This window comes from Microtus oregoni, unplaced genomic scaffold (assembly GCF_018167655.1).
Source record: "Microtus oregoni isolate MIOR12 unplaced genomic scaffold, Mior012 000008F_ref0000371, whole genome shotgun sequence".
NCBI classification, from domain to species: Eukaryota; Metazoa; Chordata; class Mammalia; order Rodentia; family Cricetidae; genus Microtus; species Microtus oregoni.
In genome coordinates this window covers 21756367-21774788 of record NW_024543067.1, presented here as the reverse complement: position 1 = coordinate 21774788, position 18422 = coordinate 21756367, and the positions used below count along the sequence as shown (strand labels likewise).

At 34.6% G+C, this 18422-nt stretch overlaps 1 protein-coding gene across 1 annotated transcript in view; it reads left to right on the top strand.

Moving 5' to 3' along the window:
- Cnbd1 (cyclic nucleotide binding domain containing 1) overlaps positions 1–18422 on the top strand; it is a 261717-nt gene that overhangs the window by 227768 nt on the left and 15527 nt on the right. Inside the window, exon 12 of the mRNA XM_041656754.1 lies at positions 14627–14686. Coding sequence (XP_041512688.1) covers positions 14627–14686 — 60 coding nt within the window. The remainder of the gene's footprint in view (positions 1–14626; positions 14687–18422) is intronic.

Sequence of the window (18422 nt, the reverse complement as noted above, 5' to 3'; positions counted from 1 at the left end):
CATAGAGAAGTCAGGTGTAAGTCTGGTAGGTTTACCTTTATAAGTAACTTGGCCTTTTTCCTTCCGGCTCTTAATATTCTTTCTTTATTCTGTATATTTTGTGTTTTGATTATTATATGGCGAGGGGATTGTTTTTTTTTTTTTTTTTGATCCAGCCTATTTGGTGTTCTGTATGCTTCTTGAACCTTCATAGGTACCTCTTTCTTCAGGTTGGGGAAGTTTTCTTCTATAATTTTATTAAGTATATTTTCTGTACCGTTGAGCTGCCCTTCTTCTCCTTCTTCTACTCCAATTATTCTTAGGTTTGGTCTTTTTATTGTGTCCCAAATTTCCTGAATGTTTTGTGATGAGAATTTGTTGGTTTTGGTGTTTTCTTTGATCAGTGTGTTTATTTTCTCTATGGTATCTTCAGTGTCTGATATTCTCTCTTATATCTCTTGTAATCTGTTGTTAGTACTTGTCTCTGTCGTTCTTGTTCGTTTACCCAGATTTTCCATCTCCATTCTTCCCTCGGTTTGTGCTTTCTTCATTGCTTCCATTTCATTCTTCATGTCTTGAACCGCTTCCCTAACCTGTTTGATTGCTTTTTCTTGTTTCTCTTGGTTTTCTTGCGTGTCTTTGAGCAATTTATTCATTTCCTCTTCCTTTTTGTTTGTAATCTCTAATTGTTTATGGCAGTTTTTCACCTCCTGTTTAAGGTCCTCTATTATTTTCATATAGTTCACTTTTGAGTTGATTTCTTCTATTTCTTCAGGAGTAGGGTGTACAATTCTTCTTATTTCGGGATCCCTGGGTTCTTTTGGTGTCATGTTGCCTTTCAGGTTGTTGGAGGAATTCTTGCCTTGGCGCCTTCCCATCTCTTCCTTCAAATGGAGCCAGGAGAGGCCTGGTGTCTTGGTCCAGTCTTTGCTGTGATTGACTCTCTGGGTATATCTCTTCAGTCTTGAAGCAGGAACCTTTCCCCTCCCGATGGGATTCCTCAGCAACTAAACAGGGCCGCCGGTAGCCCAATGATCCATGGCCAACAGGATGAATGGAACAAGGGGGGGTGTTATCCAGGAGTGCGCAGGAAGCCTGGCTCTGGAGCTGAAGGTGCCCTGGCTCCCTTTCAGGGGACCCTGAGGCCTGCCCGCTAGGCAGGCACTCACTGCTCTGGGTGGGTCGCCTTAGTTTAGGAGCTTAAAACTGTACTTGAGCACTGGTCCTAGCATACAGCAGGGCAGGGTTGGGGAGGGGTGCTGGGGGTGCTGGGTCGTGTGAAAAAAGACAGCCCTGCAGAAGGAGCTGGGGGAGGGGGGGTTTGTGCTCTCTTCAGGGACAGTCCGCCCCTGGATAGCACACACTCACCTGTCCTGATGGGATTCCTCAGCAACTCCATACCACAGACTTTTGTGCAATTAATATGCACGTGCTAATATTGCTCATGTGTGCAAGGAAAGATTCTTTTACTTCACTTCATTCTTTTTGGGAAGACTAAATTCTAGAAAGGTATTTAGTAACTGTGTTAGTTAGCAGTGAGAGAGAGAGAGAGAGAGAGAGAGAGAGAGAGAGAGAGAGAATTTTGGTACCTTGTATATGGTTTTCTATTATGCTATACTAGTATACATTTATACTGCAGTTTAGAAGCCCCCTTTCTCTGCATTCTGATTGGCAATGCCGATTTTCTTTTTAAGTGATTGAACTTGTATAGAGTCTCACCATTTTGATTTTCATTTTCCTGGTAATTAGTCTTGTTGAGAACTTTTTCTTAAACTTATTTGCCTTTTGTATAACTTCTTTAATTGAAGTCTATTTTAGATAATTTTTAGCTTATTTAGTTGCATCAAGGTTTTGGTTGATGAGTTTTTTTTAGATTGTAACCATGTCTGGATACGAATTCCTTGGTAAATATTAATTCACTTCTATTTTCTCTTACTGAATAGTTTGTCTTCTTACTATGTGCATTGTCTCCTGGGTAGAGATTTCCAGTTTTACATTTTCTTTGTTTTCTATCCTTTTTTCTTTCTTTGAGGACTTATATCCCAAATCACTGCTCATTTAATAACTGATACTGTTCCCCCAATGTTTTCTCATAATCATTTCAGATTTTACTTTTAGATATTTCATCTGTTTTGAGTTGATGGTTTGAAAGAAGTAAGAGATAGTAATCATTAATCTGCTTACGAATATATAGTTTACCCTGACAGCACTAGTTATAAGTGGCTTATACTTTCTTCAATGCACACACACACACACACACATACAAACTAACTTTTCTGAGGAGCTATTGGCTGCCAACATAAGGACTGATTTCTTCTTGCCTACCTGTCTGCATGTCAAGGTGGCTTAGCTTACTTGGGGTCCTTTGAGTTTTCAGATGAATTTAGGTTGTAGCTTATGTATTTATTAAAAATTTCCTGTGTATTTTGATGAGTCCAGTATTAAATCAGTGAAATACTTTGATACTGTAGGTATTTTAACAGTGTTAAATCATACAGTTCCCAAATACTAAGTATTTCCTTTTGCCATTTTTTTCTCCAAAGATTTTATACTTGGACTCTAATTTTCATTGTTTTCATGACTAAATTTATTTCAATGTATATTATTTTTATGTATATTATTATTATTAGTGTGTGTATATAACACATGGAGAACTTGTTTTGTAGCTGATACTCAAGTCATTAGGCATTTGCTGTGCTTTTTTTCCTCAATTATTTCCACTGAAACTATTCATGGGCACTTATTAAACATTTATTTATTGATTTTTAAAAATTTGTGTGAATAAGATTTTTTTCTTCATTCCTTTCTTAGCAAATCCAGTTTGGTATACAAAAACAAGATTATTTTTATATTCCTATATTTTAATTACTTCTTTAGCCATTTTTAATATGCTATTGGTATAAATCTTTCAGATGTTCCATATATACTCGTATATAGAAATGAGATACTTTTTGACAGTCTGTAACAAAACAAAAGGACCATAAAGAATAAGGAAAAAATATTTTGAAAACATTATGAGTTGATTTCTATAACACTGATAATATATTTTGTTTTCAGCATAGACTTTTTTATATTCATTAAAATATACCAGAAAAAATAACATTTTTTGGAGTGTTAAAAATTCACTCAGGGTACTTTTACACTTATGAAAGTTATCTGCTTATTACTGAACAAAAATCAAGCCTGTAACAGAACATAATAATTACACTCAGCTTTTAAAAAGAAATATAACAAATTCAGTATAAAAATTTGAGAAGAATCATGAAAGTGTTGGGGGAATTCAGGAATTCCTTTTCAGTTGGTCTTTTCAATTTTCATGTTCATCTGTTAATAAATAGGATATTTCAGGAAGTTCTCTGGAAAGTTGTATAAAAAAACCCACAGGATTCTGTGCCTATTAATGGTAAAATCCTGTCTGGAGAAGCCTGTTATTGCTTCGCTGTCTTCCTGTCTTCCTCAGTACTAACTCTGTAGTTCATGCCTGGCATCCACTTTATTACTGTTTGACAGCTACAGAGCATAGCAGCAGGGAAAAGGAGAGCAAAAGCCAAGGCAATAGGTTTAGTCTGAAACTGTGATCTTGGCTGCCCTCATTTTCCCAGCTGTTGACTTTCAAAGACAGAGAGAGCAATGGTTAACACAGTGGAAGCTACCAGGTGAACTGGCTCAGTCACTTCACAATGAATGAGATAGATGCAGCTTCTCCTGTTTCTAGTTGACATTTGATTGGTTAGTCGTTCTTTAGTTGTTAAGCTACTAAAAAGAATATAATTTCCAATTTTTATTATTTAAAAACAAATAATCAATCCTTCACATAGAGAAACTAACACAGTAATCTAAGTTATACTGACTTTCCTAGTTTCCTTTCCCATGTCCAAATCAGGATATTTGACATGGAAATCACACTCACAATTTCTAAAATTTCCTAAAAGTTTGTTCAAAATTTCTACAATTATAGAAGGATTTTTTTTTTCTGGACCCATTCTTACATTATCCATAAAAAAGTGTTATTGCCCAGAAATAAAATTTAAAGTAGCTTTTAGAATCCTTGGTTAAATTCCAATGGTCTCTCCACATAGAGCCTATAGTTTTTCAGAAAACTTTATATCCAAAGGTGAAGACAGTTTTGTATTATTACTATTTTAATCAGTTAAGCAAACAGTACTCAGAAGTAATAACTAGAAAAAATTGTCATTTACTTTCAGTAAATATCATCAATTGAGATTTATAAGGTTTTCTGTTTAGACAACAATTCACATATTCACAACTGAAACTTCTTAAAATGTTCTTAAAAGTAAACCTTCAAATGTTATATATTATACATAATAAATAAGAAAATATAAAGACAATAGCATATGAATTTTGAAAGCAAGTTGGCTTTTGCTTGCCTGTATGTGCTTGAGTATCAAGGTGAAGATATGAATTTACTGTTTCAGGCCCTTTGCAGTCCCTGCTTGCTATGTCATGACATATGACAGCCATGTCCATTCAAACCACATAGCTATGAGCTGGTTGAACTGTGTTTGGTGTGATAGCAAATCTTAAAATATCAGAGTTCATGTGACTTCCCTTTATAAAGGATATAGGTATGGATTTCAAGGCTGAAATCCTTTGGATTAGGACCAATTAAGGGTTATTTCCGATGATGATGATAGGAATAGGCCTTTTGAAAAGTGTGTGTGTTTAATTTCAAAGATACTAAGACCTGTTAAATATATCATTGGTCCTTCTTTGTGATGCCAACTGTAAAGCTTTTAGGCAAAGTTTCTTGTTGTTGTCAATACCTGGCATGTTTCTGGGTATTCATCTCACTGACACTGCCTCCTTTTCGTATTTTCATTTTCAATCATTTTCTAATATTTCCTCAGTCTCTCTCTTAGTTGACAGTACTATGTATAGTTTCTAAATAAAAACTTGCATCTTTCAACAAGAAAAAAAGTTAACTCAAGAATTATCACGTCATGTATATTGTTTACATAATTTAACTTTAATCTACATAATCAAATAATTATGATTTTGTTGTTGGCTTTGATTATGTATTATTTTATTCATTATTTCAATAGGAACTAAATCAATAAGAAAAATATTCAAGGTTAGTATTACCTAATAATTTGAGGAAGAAAATTTGTTTAATTTAATGACTAATGAGTTAATAATTTATGACAAAGGAAAAGGGACAGGTTAACCAATTATAATTATAACATTATCCAAATGTATTTTATTAACATGATGGAGGAGGTTCACATGTCTATGCGTTACTTTCATTGGTTAATAAAGAAACTGCCTTGACCCTTTGATAGGACAGAAAATTAGGTAGGCGGAGTAAACAGAACAGGGTGCTGGGTAGAAGGCAGTGAGGCAGATGCGATGAAGCTCTGGCCCAACATGGAGGCAGGTTAAATCTTCTTTTTAAGCCACAACTTTGTGGTGTTACACAGATTATTAGAAATGGGTTAAGCAAGATGTGAGAATTAGCCAATAAGAGGCTGAAACTACTGGGCCAGGCAGTGTTTAAATGAATACAGTTTGTGTGTTGTTATTTTGGGCATAAAGCTAGCCATACGGGAGCTTAGTGGGATGAAAAGAAGGCCTGGTTGCCTCTCCACTACATTAATATGGACAAACAATTGGTTTTACTACTTGGGGATATTATGGTTTTACTAAATTTTAGTTATCGAAAGTGATGCTCTGAATATTAGTGGGATAGACACTGGTTTTATTTTTCTCACATAGTCAGAATCTCTCCAACCTGGAGGAAATGCATAGGGAAGGTACATAAGTAGTAAAAACCAATAGATTCCCTGCAGAGAACTTAAATTTAAAGTAACACAAGGGTGTCAGAGTTTTCCACCTTTTTCTTAGTTTTCCTCTTTTCTGCCAGTTGATGGACACAGCTCAAAAATACAAGGCAATGTAGTAATTGATGCCTCCACTTTTTTTTAAAGAAAGTCATTACAGAGTCAAAAAGTAAAAGACTGAAAGAAAGAACAAAAGAAAGTAAGAAAGAGAACAAGAAAAGATAGAAAGGGTTGAGACTATTTCTCTTCCACATTGAGCAAAGAAGTCATGAGTTTCCACTTGAACAAACTAAAACTCAAATATGAGTTGAAAACAAAATAGAGGAACGTAAAAGCATTAAAAAATGAGAATAGCTATGAAAAATCAAAGAAAAAATGTTTGTTTTTATAAGTAAAGATATAGAGTAAAGAGAAGAAAGAAAAGATTAGTTCATCCTGGAAACATTTGAATCATGATTTTGGAAATAAGTTATTGTATTCCTAGATAAGAGAATTATATTTATTCTATAAACAAATTATTTGAATGACCTCCAAACTATTTTGAAAGCTCATTATAATAAAATACTATCCAAATAGTCATTGATCTATCTTATCAGGAATACTGTCTTACATTAGCAACAAAAAATGCATCTGGTTTTAAGGGTTCCAAAATAAAAGTAAGTGGAATAAAATTAAAATTCCTATACTCTCACTCCTTCTGGGTTAGTTTCTGATTTCCTTGTATCCACTGTCAGAACTTAAAAAGAACAATGTACAAACCATAAGTTTGATAACAAAAATATACTTGTGAAAAGATATTCTGTCAACTAAGTTTGCATATGAGCAGCAAAAAATTTTGGGTAAAAAGTAATTTTATTTTAATATTGTAAGACAAGAAATCAAACAAAGTAAAGCTAATTCTTATAGCAATGCAAATTATCAGATTATGACAATTCCTACATTTATACTTAAATATAGAACATATAAATGAATAAGTTAAACTTAGATATTTGGCTAAAAGAATTGATTTTACTTTGACAATTACCAATAAAACATCAATAGAATCTTATGAAAGACATTCTAAAATTTAAGGCCTTGATACCAGGTTGACTATTGTATTCACATCATTTTAATGCCTTAAAAAATCTGCAAGACAATGAGGAATATATTGCTTCTGTATTTAAGCAAATTATACTTTAGCTTAAGTAATAGGTAATAATAAAGACTTGATGAAAGATTGGAATTGCATACAAATGTTGAACCATTATAGCAGGTGAGTTCCATGAAAGAACAGTGATCTAAGCATTGGAAAAGGCTTTAGAGAGGAAGCTCTCCTGGTTAAAGTTCACCATGATTTATGAAATAAGATGGTGGGGAATCTGAGGAGATCTGTCATTAAATCCTGTAAATAGCAGTCACAGGAGTGTAGGATGAAATACTCGCCAGTTTAGTAACTTGAATTTTAAACTTTAACACAAATCGATAAATATTCAGGGTCCATAACTGGTATTTAGCTATAAAGTTGTGTTTCCAAAACCTGTATCAGACATTGGAAGCCATCTAAAATAGCCAGTTGTTTTGACGCATACTCATAGATATGTTTAAGATGATGAGGCAAGAGGCTCGTAAGTTTGATTCTCCCTCAGTTTGAAACAATCTTTGAATCATTATAAATTAAAAAAAATTAAGTGTACAGGGAAGAGGAAGAATAAATGGTAGGTACCTTTCTATTTGCAGGCCATATTACTAAATATTTTTTATGTAAGTAAAAGTCAGATGCTGAAAAACTGAGATATCTATTAGGTGTCACAATCAGACCTTATTTACATAGATCATTTACTAGTGTGACAGAAATGAATGCATAGAGGTGGTGACAAGCATGGCTTTGAATTAGCACCTGTAATTTCTAGGTCTGCTTCTTCATTCATATGGAAATAATGATTCAGGTTTTCCTATGGTCGACTACTTTGAGCTTTATATAAATTAAAAAATGCAAAACACCATAATCTGCAGTTTTCTGATAAATCAAGGAAATTGCCTTATTTTAGACTCAAAATATAATGTCTTATTTCATTAAGATATCATGTAATTTTATCCTGAAATCTATTGTTAAATCTACTTACCAAATTAAATTTCTTTTTACTTTTATTATCTCATTCCCAGAACTTAAGACTAACCTTTCTCAAGCAATCTATAAAAACTCATTCAAGATTAAAAATTAAATATTTAGTCACAATAAGTTAGGACTTAGTATATTTTAATGAGTGGTTTTCATCATAGTGGCACTGTGGGAATAAATCCAATAGTCATAGAGAGAGCTTGATTGGGAAGTGTTCCCTATAAGACATAGACAATGAAGCTTGGTTATAGAATTATCACCTGACATTTGAGTAAAGATTTGAGGGAACTGACAAAGTAATTTAGAAGAGAATGCTCTGGATATAGCTTATAGCCAAAGGCTCACTTTCCAATGAGTAGACAATGGTAAACAATTTAAAATCTAGAAATAAATGTAAGTAGGGGGAGCAGGTTAACAAAAGACCAATTACCAGTAGGCAAATTCAGAAAGTTTTTGGTAGAAAATCACACCAATCTCTATAAAGGCTCTAATTTCTGTGACGTCCTGCTGTACACAGGAAATAAATCTTGAAAAACTCTAAGTCAGTTTTCACCTGTTTAATATACTTGTACTTTTCATTTTGTTTTATTTTCATTTCTTAATATGTTGACTACATTGAAATAAAAATCTTGGTTTTTGTCTCATAACCTACCAAGGTAGATCAATAACAATAGCTCTGTTAGCATGACTGAAGGCCATTAGTTTGGAGCAAGAGAGAAAGAGAATAACGCATTAAGGAAAAGAAAAGAAAAAAGAAAAAGGATGTACAAAAGCAGGAAAATTTGAGGATTAAGCTTTCTACAAATACATTCGCTGTATTAATTTAATATGTGCACATATATGCATAAATATATTCAGTGCTTAATTGCAAATGTAGGGGAAATGAAAAACAATTATATTTACTCCAAATATGCTGCTAACAGAATAGATTGACATGTTATTTAGATATGAAATCTTTCCATTTTTAAGAGGGTGTAGTGTTTGGAAAATAAACTTTCCTCATGTTTTGAGAGGTAAAGTCTGTTATTTTTTTCACTGTTTTTTCTAACAACTGTTTTATGGGTCTCCTGGGTACTTCTCAAGTTTTGAGTACTGATTAAGGAGGTATTTCCTCTAATGCGTATATATTCCATACTTTCTTCATCCATTCTTCCATTGAAGAACATCTAGGTTGTTTCCAGGTTCTGGCTATTACAAATAATGCAGCTATGAACATAGTTGAACAAATGCCCTTGTCATATGATCGGGCATCACTTGGGTATATTCCCAAGAGTGGTATTGCTGGGTCCAGGGGTAGGTTGATACTCAGCGGTAAAAAAACAATGACTTCTCAAATTTTGCATGCAAATGGATGGAAATAGAAAATACTATCTTGAGTGAGGTAACCCAGACCCAAAAAGATGAACATGGGATGTGCTCACTCATAATTGGTTTCTAGCCATAAATAAAGAACCTTCATCTGGCGATGGATGGAGATAGAGACAGAGACCCACACTGGAGCACTGGACTGAGCTCCCAAAGTCCCAATGAGGAACAGAAGGAGGGAGAAGATGAGCAAGGAAGTCAGGACCAAGAGGGGTGCACCCACCCACTGAGACAGTGGAGCTGATCTATTGGGAGCTCACCACGGCCAGCTGGACTGTGACTGAAAAAGCAGGGGATAAAACAGGACTCTCTGAATATGGCGGACAATGAAGGCTGCTGAGAAGCCAAGGACAATGGCACTGGGTTTTGATCCTACTACATGTTCTGGCTTTGTGGGAGCCTAGCCAGTTTGGATGTTCACCTTCCTAGACCAGGACGGAGGGGGGGGGGGACTTTGGACTTTCCATAGGGCAGGCAACCCTGATTGCTCTTCAGACTTGAGAAGGAGGGGGAGATGAGTGGGAGGAGGAGGAGAGGAGTGGGGGGAGGGGGAGAGGAGTGGGGGGACGGGGAGAGGAGTGGGGGGGGCAGAGTGGGAGGCTGGGAGGAGGCAGAAATTTTTTTTCTCAATAAAAAAAAGGAAAAAAATAAATTAAAAAAAAGGAGGTATTTCCTAACATCTTTAACATTTGTTGTATTCTTTACTTATAAAACAGAGCCAGTTCTCTTCTGGAAGCAACTATAAGAAATGATGAAACAGGTTGCTCAACAATTCAAATGGAAATGTGCAAGGTTTATAAAAGGAAAAGAAAGCCTGGGAAAGGAAGACTATGGCTTTCCTTGGTTTTAAGAATTATATAGCTTAAACGAGTACCAAAATGCCATGCTAGCATATTCATAGGCAAATAGACCAGTGGGACACATCTGAGTTGAGCAGTAAACTTGCCAGTGTACTAAACTTAATTTGTAAACTCACATTTGTTAAACTTAGTAAAGTTTGTGTAATATTGCAGATAATTAAACATGAAACTAACACTCTTGACTATTTCTGAGAAAATAATGAACTTCCAACCTTATCTTGACAATACAGAAAAATATTGATGCGAACCAAGTACACAGAAATAAATGTGGTTGTTAGTTTTTAGCCTCTAGAAGGGAGGAGAGGGAGTCACAATGAAGAACTGTTTTGATTAGGTTGGCCTTTTGCTAGTTAGGGATTGTATTAATTTGGTTAGCTGATGGAGCGAGACCATTCTGCATGTTGGCAGCATCATTTCACAGCCTGGACCCTAGACTGAGTGAGAAGAAGGTAGCTAGCTGATCAATGAGTGGTGTGTGGGTATTAATGTACTGCTCTCTGCTCTTGATGAGGATGTGATCTGACTTGATACTTCAATGTTTTGCCACCTTAACATCCCTGAAAAATGGTTTGTATATACAATGCGACTTGGAGAAAACCATTTTTTTCTTTGTTGGTGGTTATCAATTAGAGATAGCTTTTCCATTAGGGATGGAAGCTCACGTCTACTTCCCCTCCCAGCACTGGAACTCAACCTGGCTTAGACCTGTTCAGGCCATGTGCATTCTGCCATTCTGGTGACTTCATATCTATGTCAGTCTTGTTGTGTCTAGAAGGTCTTGTTTCCTTTGTGTCTCCCATGTGGGAGAAGGGGAAATAACAATCATAATATCTTTTCTGAAAAAAGCATCTCTTTTCAAAACAAATTTCCTGAAATGATGAGCTAATCTGGAATTATGAGACAAATGAATACTTCTTCCCTTTAGTTGTTTTTGTCTTCCTTTTTTTCTATTATTTTATTTTTAAGCTTTAGAATAGTATAAGCATAACAGCATTTTATTTGTGTGTTTTTAATTTCTTGTTTACTGGAGAGAAGATTGTATGTATTGTTTTTAAATTATTTCTCCTCCCTTCCATTCCTTTAACTTCTCCCATGTCTCCCAATCTGTCTCAAATTCTTTTACTTTAATTATTATACAAATATATATATATATATAATAAAAACATACATAAAACCAGATAAATAAACTCCCAGCCTTTAATCCCAGCACTCGGGAGGCAGAGGAAGGCCGGATCTCTGTGAGTTCGAGGCCAGCCTGGTCTACAAGAGCTAGTTCCAGGACAGGAACCAAAAAGCTACGGAGAAACCGTGTCTTGAAAATTCAAAAAAGAAAAAAAGAATTTATTTAAAAAGTACAGATATTTTTTAAAAATATAGTCCTTTGGTTGTTTTGTTTTTCCTGGATTTAATGGTTGTGTTGATGCTGTTGTTACCATTGCTGTTACAGTTCTAAGGATTGAACCAGGGATTTTTTTGAATTCTAGGCAATGATTTTAACTAAGTTAAATTCCTAGCCCTAAATTATTAATTTCTGTAGAAATAATATGAAAAATGAAAAACTAAAGATTTTAAATTGTGTTTATCATTACTCCTTTTGTCTTGGAAGAAAGTGATCTTGGCATGGTGTAGGAATTACAATGTGGGAGGACAGCATTATCTAATACATGAATGAAATCCTATTCTGACCAAACCAGACACTGCTTAGTGGAGACCCTGGGTGTGCAGCCAGTACTCCTCACACAGGCCAGGGCATCTATGATTTCCAGAGCTGCATATGTTTAGTGTGTCACCTTGGACATCTGCTCATACTGAACATCTGTTTTTTGTTTTCACTGGCCTGCCAAAAAAGAATGGGGTCATTAGTTATTCTACAATGTGAAGTTATGCAGAACACAATCCATGTATGAGAAATAATGTCAGGAAAGTCATATCCACTGTAATTAATTCAGAGTTTGCTTCATGCTGAGAGTCATTACAGGCATCATTTCAGAAGAGGCTGCCAAACCATCACATCCTCAAATAAAAACCAAATATTTAAATATTTCTGCACAGCATTTTTACTCAAAAATCTCCGTGACATTTTTATTTTCTGAACAGCAAAGTAAAACATGTAATGAAAAAAATAAGGTTCTTAGGTGTTTATTAATTAATATCTAAATTATATTTAGTGTTTATATCCATTCGTATTTACCTAAAATGAGTCATATATGTGACTTACCTTCTATTAATGGATTAAATTTGTATTAACAACCACAGTAATTAGCCAGTTATATTGGACAACTGAAAGCATACTATACACAAGACTGTGTTCCAGAGGATAGATAAGCTGCTATATATATATATATATATATATATATATATATATATTTATATATAGATAAATTCTCCATCATTTGAGTAATGTTAATTATCTGTTGACCAAAAGATATGCCACAGACAGTGGCATGAATAGTTGAACAAACTGGAACATGTTTTTCTCTTAAGAAATCTGTTTTTATGCTCATGTGTTCAATCAAACATTTCTAGAATATAACAGAGGTACAATTATTATAAAGCATAAAATTCTGGCACTCATTTAATAACTAAAAATTCTGTTGTAGATTATGAACAATATAGTTATTCTAAATATTATATGAATTATGATAACATTAAATATGCATATATAGAGACATATTCCCTTATTGTTCTTGAAAATTTAATTTTAAGGGCATTATAAGCCAAGAGAAAAACTAACAGAAGAAATAGGACAGTATTAGTATTACATAACAAGACTAAAATCATGTTGGTTAAATTTTAACATAAGTGAATAGCAGGTTTTATTTCTACTTGCCTTATAATTTATTAGGTGGTAATGCTTTTAAATGTCACACTTGCTTAAAGAGTCTTCATAGTTTGTTTTATAGATTTATTGTTTGTGACTAAGCACCACACTGTTACTTTTCCTTTGGATTTAGATCAGTTGTGGTTTTCTGTCTATTGTAAGATGTTTATTCGACAATAGGTGGAGACCTATTCTTATCTGTGTGTACAGGATAGATATTTAGAATATAGTTAGGAATTATAGAGTTTCAGTAAAGTGGCAGTTCTAGGATCTCGTCTAGGATCCATGACTTCACTAGACCTAGGTAGCTGGATAGGTTTCCAGTGTCAGGCATGATTTTCCTCTTGTTAAGCAGGAATAAGTCTAATTAAAGACTATTGCACCGTGAGTAATTTTGCACCCTGCTGTTTGTAGTTCACAGGCATCATGTCTGGGTGGGACTATTGGTTGCTATTTATAATGCAATAACTGTATCTATGTCTCAGACATCTTAGCTTAAGCTAGGGATTATAGCAGAAGAGGGGTTAGAAAGACTGTAAAAGCCAGAGGACCAGGAAGTTTATGTGAGTTTGCAACTGCTAGAAATGTTAAAGAAGTTATAGCCCTGAAGTCTCATCAATATTGCTGCCTAAACAAGGCTTGGACCAGAATGAAACCAAAAGACATACTACCATAGATTGGGGGAAGACCATGAGGCTTCAACCGCAGACAAAGAACTACAGGCAACTAACTAATGCTGATAGCAGAGAAATAGTATTCCCCAGGGAAGACCTCACCAGTTGGCTTTCCAACACCAATATTCTTTTGTGTGTTCTTTGTGTCTTTTTTCTGCTGTTCATGGTTATGTATAGCCAAGATTTTTTAACTGTAAGTTTATTGGTTGTACAAAGTGTATATTAAACAATTTCCAGCCCTAATGATATTACATGGGCTAAGAAAATTGCATTTATAATTTTAAGGATGTATATGAGTGAGTATCGCTCATAATTTCCCCATACATCACAAAAAAAACCTTCTAGAATGCATCTACAAATAGCCCTAATTAGAGTCATTGGGTCACAGATACATACAACACATAGACATCCCCACCCCCCAACACACTAACAAAAATATACACACAAAACAAATATACAAATACACACACATACACAAATGTGCATACACACACACACATATATATACATATACATACACAAACCTATACTCACATATACCCATATACACACAAGCACACACACACACAAACAAAGTATCTTGATAATATTAGGAAAACTAGTAGTTGTGAAGAAGAAAAGCATGAAGAATTGTGGGAGGGGTTAAAAGAAGACCGTGGGAATTAAATATGACCTCAGTACATTGCACACATGTCTGAAAGTCTCAGATATATAAAACAGGCTACTGGTACATGTATCCTCATTTTACACAAATGTAATAAAAGCATTTTTCACAATTATTTATGGTAAGTGTCAATAAATTAAACTTCTAGAAAGTGTGTGCCTTTTAAGGTCTAATTCTATTCTTTGTGATGGAATAATCAGAAAGCTGGCTGACTTGCATTTATTTTATGCTTGTTAAGCTGCTTTGAGGTTTTCCTAGCTGTTTATGTGTTTCAAAGTTTTCATTAATTGTAAATTTATTAAACAGGCATACAATGTATACTAGTCAAAACTATTACTCATTAATTGGACATTATGTTTTCTTCTAGGAAGATGTAAAAAATGAATATATCCAAAAGGTACGAGAAAGAGAATGGAAATATTTCAAGGTAAGATACTATATGTACCAGCAGAATGTGTAGCAATACTAATCATTGATTCCTTCCTGAATACAGTCTAATTTCAGAAACTTTAAGTACCAGGTATATCAAAGAAGATAAACCCATTATAATGAATGTATTCAGAAATATTTCTAAAGACACTATATTTACTTCTTTATGCTTAAGGAAAAATAACTCTAATTAACAGGGCCAAATAGGCCTCTCATATCTCCCATATGCTTACCGATTTCAATGTCTTATCTCTCCTTTAAGTGTTTTAGCTGACTGTGCATTTTATAGAAGACAATGAGGGCCAGAGAGATAAAGGAACCAGATACAGTAGGCAATTCAGTTGTAAATTCATATTGTTCTCTCCCTTAATTTATGGGTTACAATAATGTAGGAATAATAAGAACAAATCATATTTGTAGAAGAAGGCTGTTTGTTCATCCTGGCTGCCCAGAACTGAAATAATCACACAGAAACTATATAATTAAAACCGATTTTTGGCCCATTAGTTCTAGCTTCTTATTGGCTAACTCCTATATATTAATTTAACCCATTCCTATTAATCTGTGTATTGTAACTGTAATTCTTGCTTGATAACTGTTTTGTTATATGTAATTTTACTATGTTAAAGTTAAAGCCTTTTGTTTTTTGTTTAAACAGAAAAAGGGGAAATGATATAGGCGGGCTATCTGTCTATGTTACTTTCATTGGTTAATAAAGAACTGACTTGGTTTTTTGGTAGGCCAGCCCTTAGGTGGGTGGAGTAGACAGAACAGAATTCTGGGAGGAAGAAAGCAGAGTTAGGCAGACACCATGACACTCCTCTCCAAGACTGACGCTGGTTAGACTCAGGTCTGTAAGCCACAGTCAGGTGGCAATACAGATATCAGAAATAGGTTAGATCAATATGTGATAGTTAGCCAATAAGTGACTGAAAATAATGGGCCAGGAAGTGTTTAAATAAATACAGTTTCCGTGTTATATTTTCTGGGGCTAAGCTAGCCGTGCGGGAGCTGGGCGGGTGGAAAAGCAGACCTGCTCACCTCATCACTATAATCACTTACCCTGTAATCTTTGTGAGCCATAGAGGAAAAAAAAAAAAAAACCTTTGAATGCCCTATTTGTATATATCCTTAATTGTGTATGTGTGTTTGTAATGTGTGTATGTGTGCCTTTGTGTGTTTGGGGAAGGGTATGTGTTAGAACCATATTCTCACTGGTTTCTTGGATAATTTGAAGAAAGGGTTTTAAAAATGGTCCCGTCCTCAGCTCTGGGTCTGGAACTTCTAGGTAAGGAGCAGAATGCCTCTTTTAGACCTGTATTTATTTTGCTCCTTTATGTTTTAGATGTGTAGCCATTGGCCCACTGCTTAAGAAATTTGTCAGAAAAAGATTTCCAAAATGTTGTCCCCATTGTGAGAAAACAGTGACATGAAGGACAGGTGCCCATGTGAAAATGCCCACTGGTCAGGCAATGCTCAGTCTTTGGCAGAACTCTGCTCTAAGCCTCCAATTCTGCATCATTTACAATAATTCTCATCAATCAATGGGCTCTCTGTTTTTCACAGACACTACTTTGTTAAAATACAAAGGCTTAGGCTACTGTTAAGAAATATATTTCCTTTTCTGTTCTAGTTGTTTTTAAAATAAAATTTGTTCACCTTTTACTCCTATGTATAAAGTAAAATAAATAAAACAAATATTTAATGCTTTTCCACTTTACTAAAAAGTCCAAATCTCATTGATATTATTCCACACAGTTTTGTGATCAGTTCATTCCTCTGAAACTCCCCCGTTCTACCTTATTTGGTGTTTCAACACCAAGGAAGGCTCATTTTCTCACTTAAGGGACGTTTACCTGAACTGTTTTGTACACTGTGTGAATATATTCTCAGGCTTTCTAGTCTTGTACCCTTAAGCACTATCATTTCTCTAAAGATTGTTTTACCTGTTCAATTCACAAAACAGGAGCAAAATATTTAGTTGGAAAGAATATGAAGATATATATATATATATATATATATATATATATATGCAAGTAATGTTTAAGAAACCACTCACCTACCTTAAAAAGAATCATTATTTATAGCACTTGACATTTTTTCTTTGCACATAATGACCATCACAGCAAATTCAGGTTACCAGTATTGTCTCACATGGAAGGGTGTACACTGTCTGCTGTCTTGGCACTATGGACTCCAGCATCACTCTGATTTCCATATCTTATTCCATGGTTAACTTAAGGTGACTACAAAAGAGAGTAAATTGTATGATTGTGGAAAGTCATCCAAACAGGACTTGGGAAGGGTCAGGCTTGCTAAGAAGAAACAGAGTGATCACTTAATATTGAAAGCTGGTCGTAATACAGCTTATTATCATTATCAAGGGTCAAGCGAGCTTTCTTTGCACTTCCTTTTAGTACTTGTAGGTAGTCTCACTGGTTCTCTTCATGCAAATTTCAAAGGAGTAATGTTTGATTTTAATGGTCCCTGACTATTTTATTTATACAGATAATACACACCAGTCAGATATGGTACTGACTGTCCCAACCATCTGTATCTATTCAAACTCCTTTGCTGTTCTAATCAATTCTGAACTTCACAAACAGTCAGGATAACATGATTCCTTTTACTTATCACAATATTGTCTGTATTGAGCATCTCTTTGGATCCCCATCCCCTAATACAGCTGGAGATTTAGCTCATGGTCTCATGTAGGCTACATATTCTCTCTCTTTGCTGAATTATTTCTTCATCTCTTACCCTCAAAGTTCAATTGTGGCTCTGTCGTTGATTTTTCCATCAACTTATCAGTCGATTACAGATCTTAATATGTCTTTGAAACATGTTCCCTAATTACCTATATGTCTTGTTGACAATCCTGTCTTAAGGATTTGTAGTGTATAAGCATTCGTATAATTTATGAGTTATTGGTAGATTACTATTCACTTTTTATTTGTTTGTTTGTTTTGTTTTTGGGGGACAGAATTTCTCTATGTAGCTTTGGCTGTTCTGGGCCTCACTATGTAGACCAGGCTGGCCTCAAGCTTACAGATACCCACTTGCCTCTGCCTCTCAAGTGCCAAAGTTAAAAGTGTGTGCCATCACTGCCCGGTTTCTCTAACATTTTATAGACACATGGGTCCCTTTCTTCTTGTAATATTTTAGTATTAATAGGCAATATATCACAGAAGAAAAGAATATATCATGATCTCAGCTATGTTCTAAAGCTATGAACATGAATTAAATTAAGTGATCTTATGGATTAGAAAAAGAGTCTGGTGATCAGAATGGCAGCTTAATTTTGTATATTAAATGATTAATGGTGTCTGCTTAGCTTGTTAAGTTTATTTTAATTGATCTTTGCACTTAATAAGGATCTCAAATTAATCTAAGAATATTGATAGTCTTATTACATTCAGGAAAAGATAGGCTCACCAAAATGTATTCCATATCTCCAATTTGTGCTACAAAGGCACAACTCAACACCTTAAAACACACCACAGGAAGCAAATCAAAACAAAAAATTCTCACCTATTGCTATTGTAAGTTACTATTTCTCTGTGAGTCCTGAGGCCAAAACACAGAAAATGTAATTCTACGTAAAATGTAAAATAAATGCTAATTAAATATTAAATATTTATTAAATATGTGTTAACTACTGAAATACCTTAATTCAAATGTGTTTTGGTTACTGTTATATGTATGCTAGAATTCATACCAGTTCTTTGGCTCTG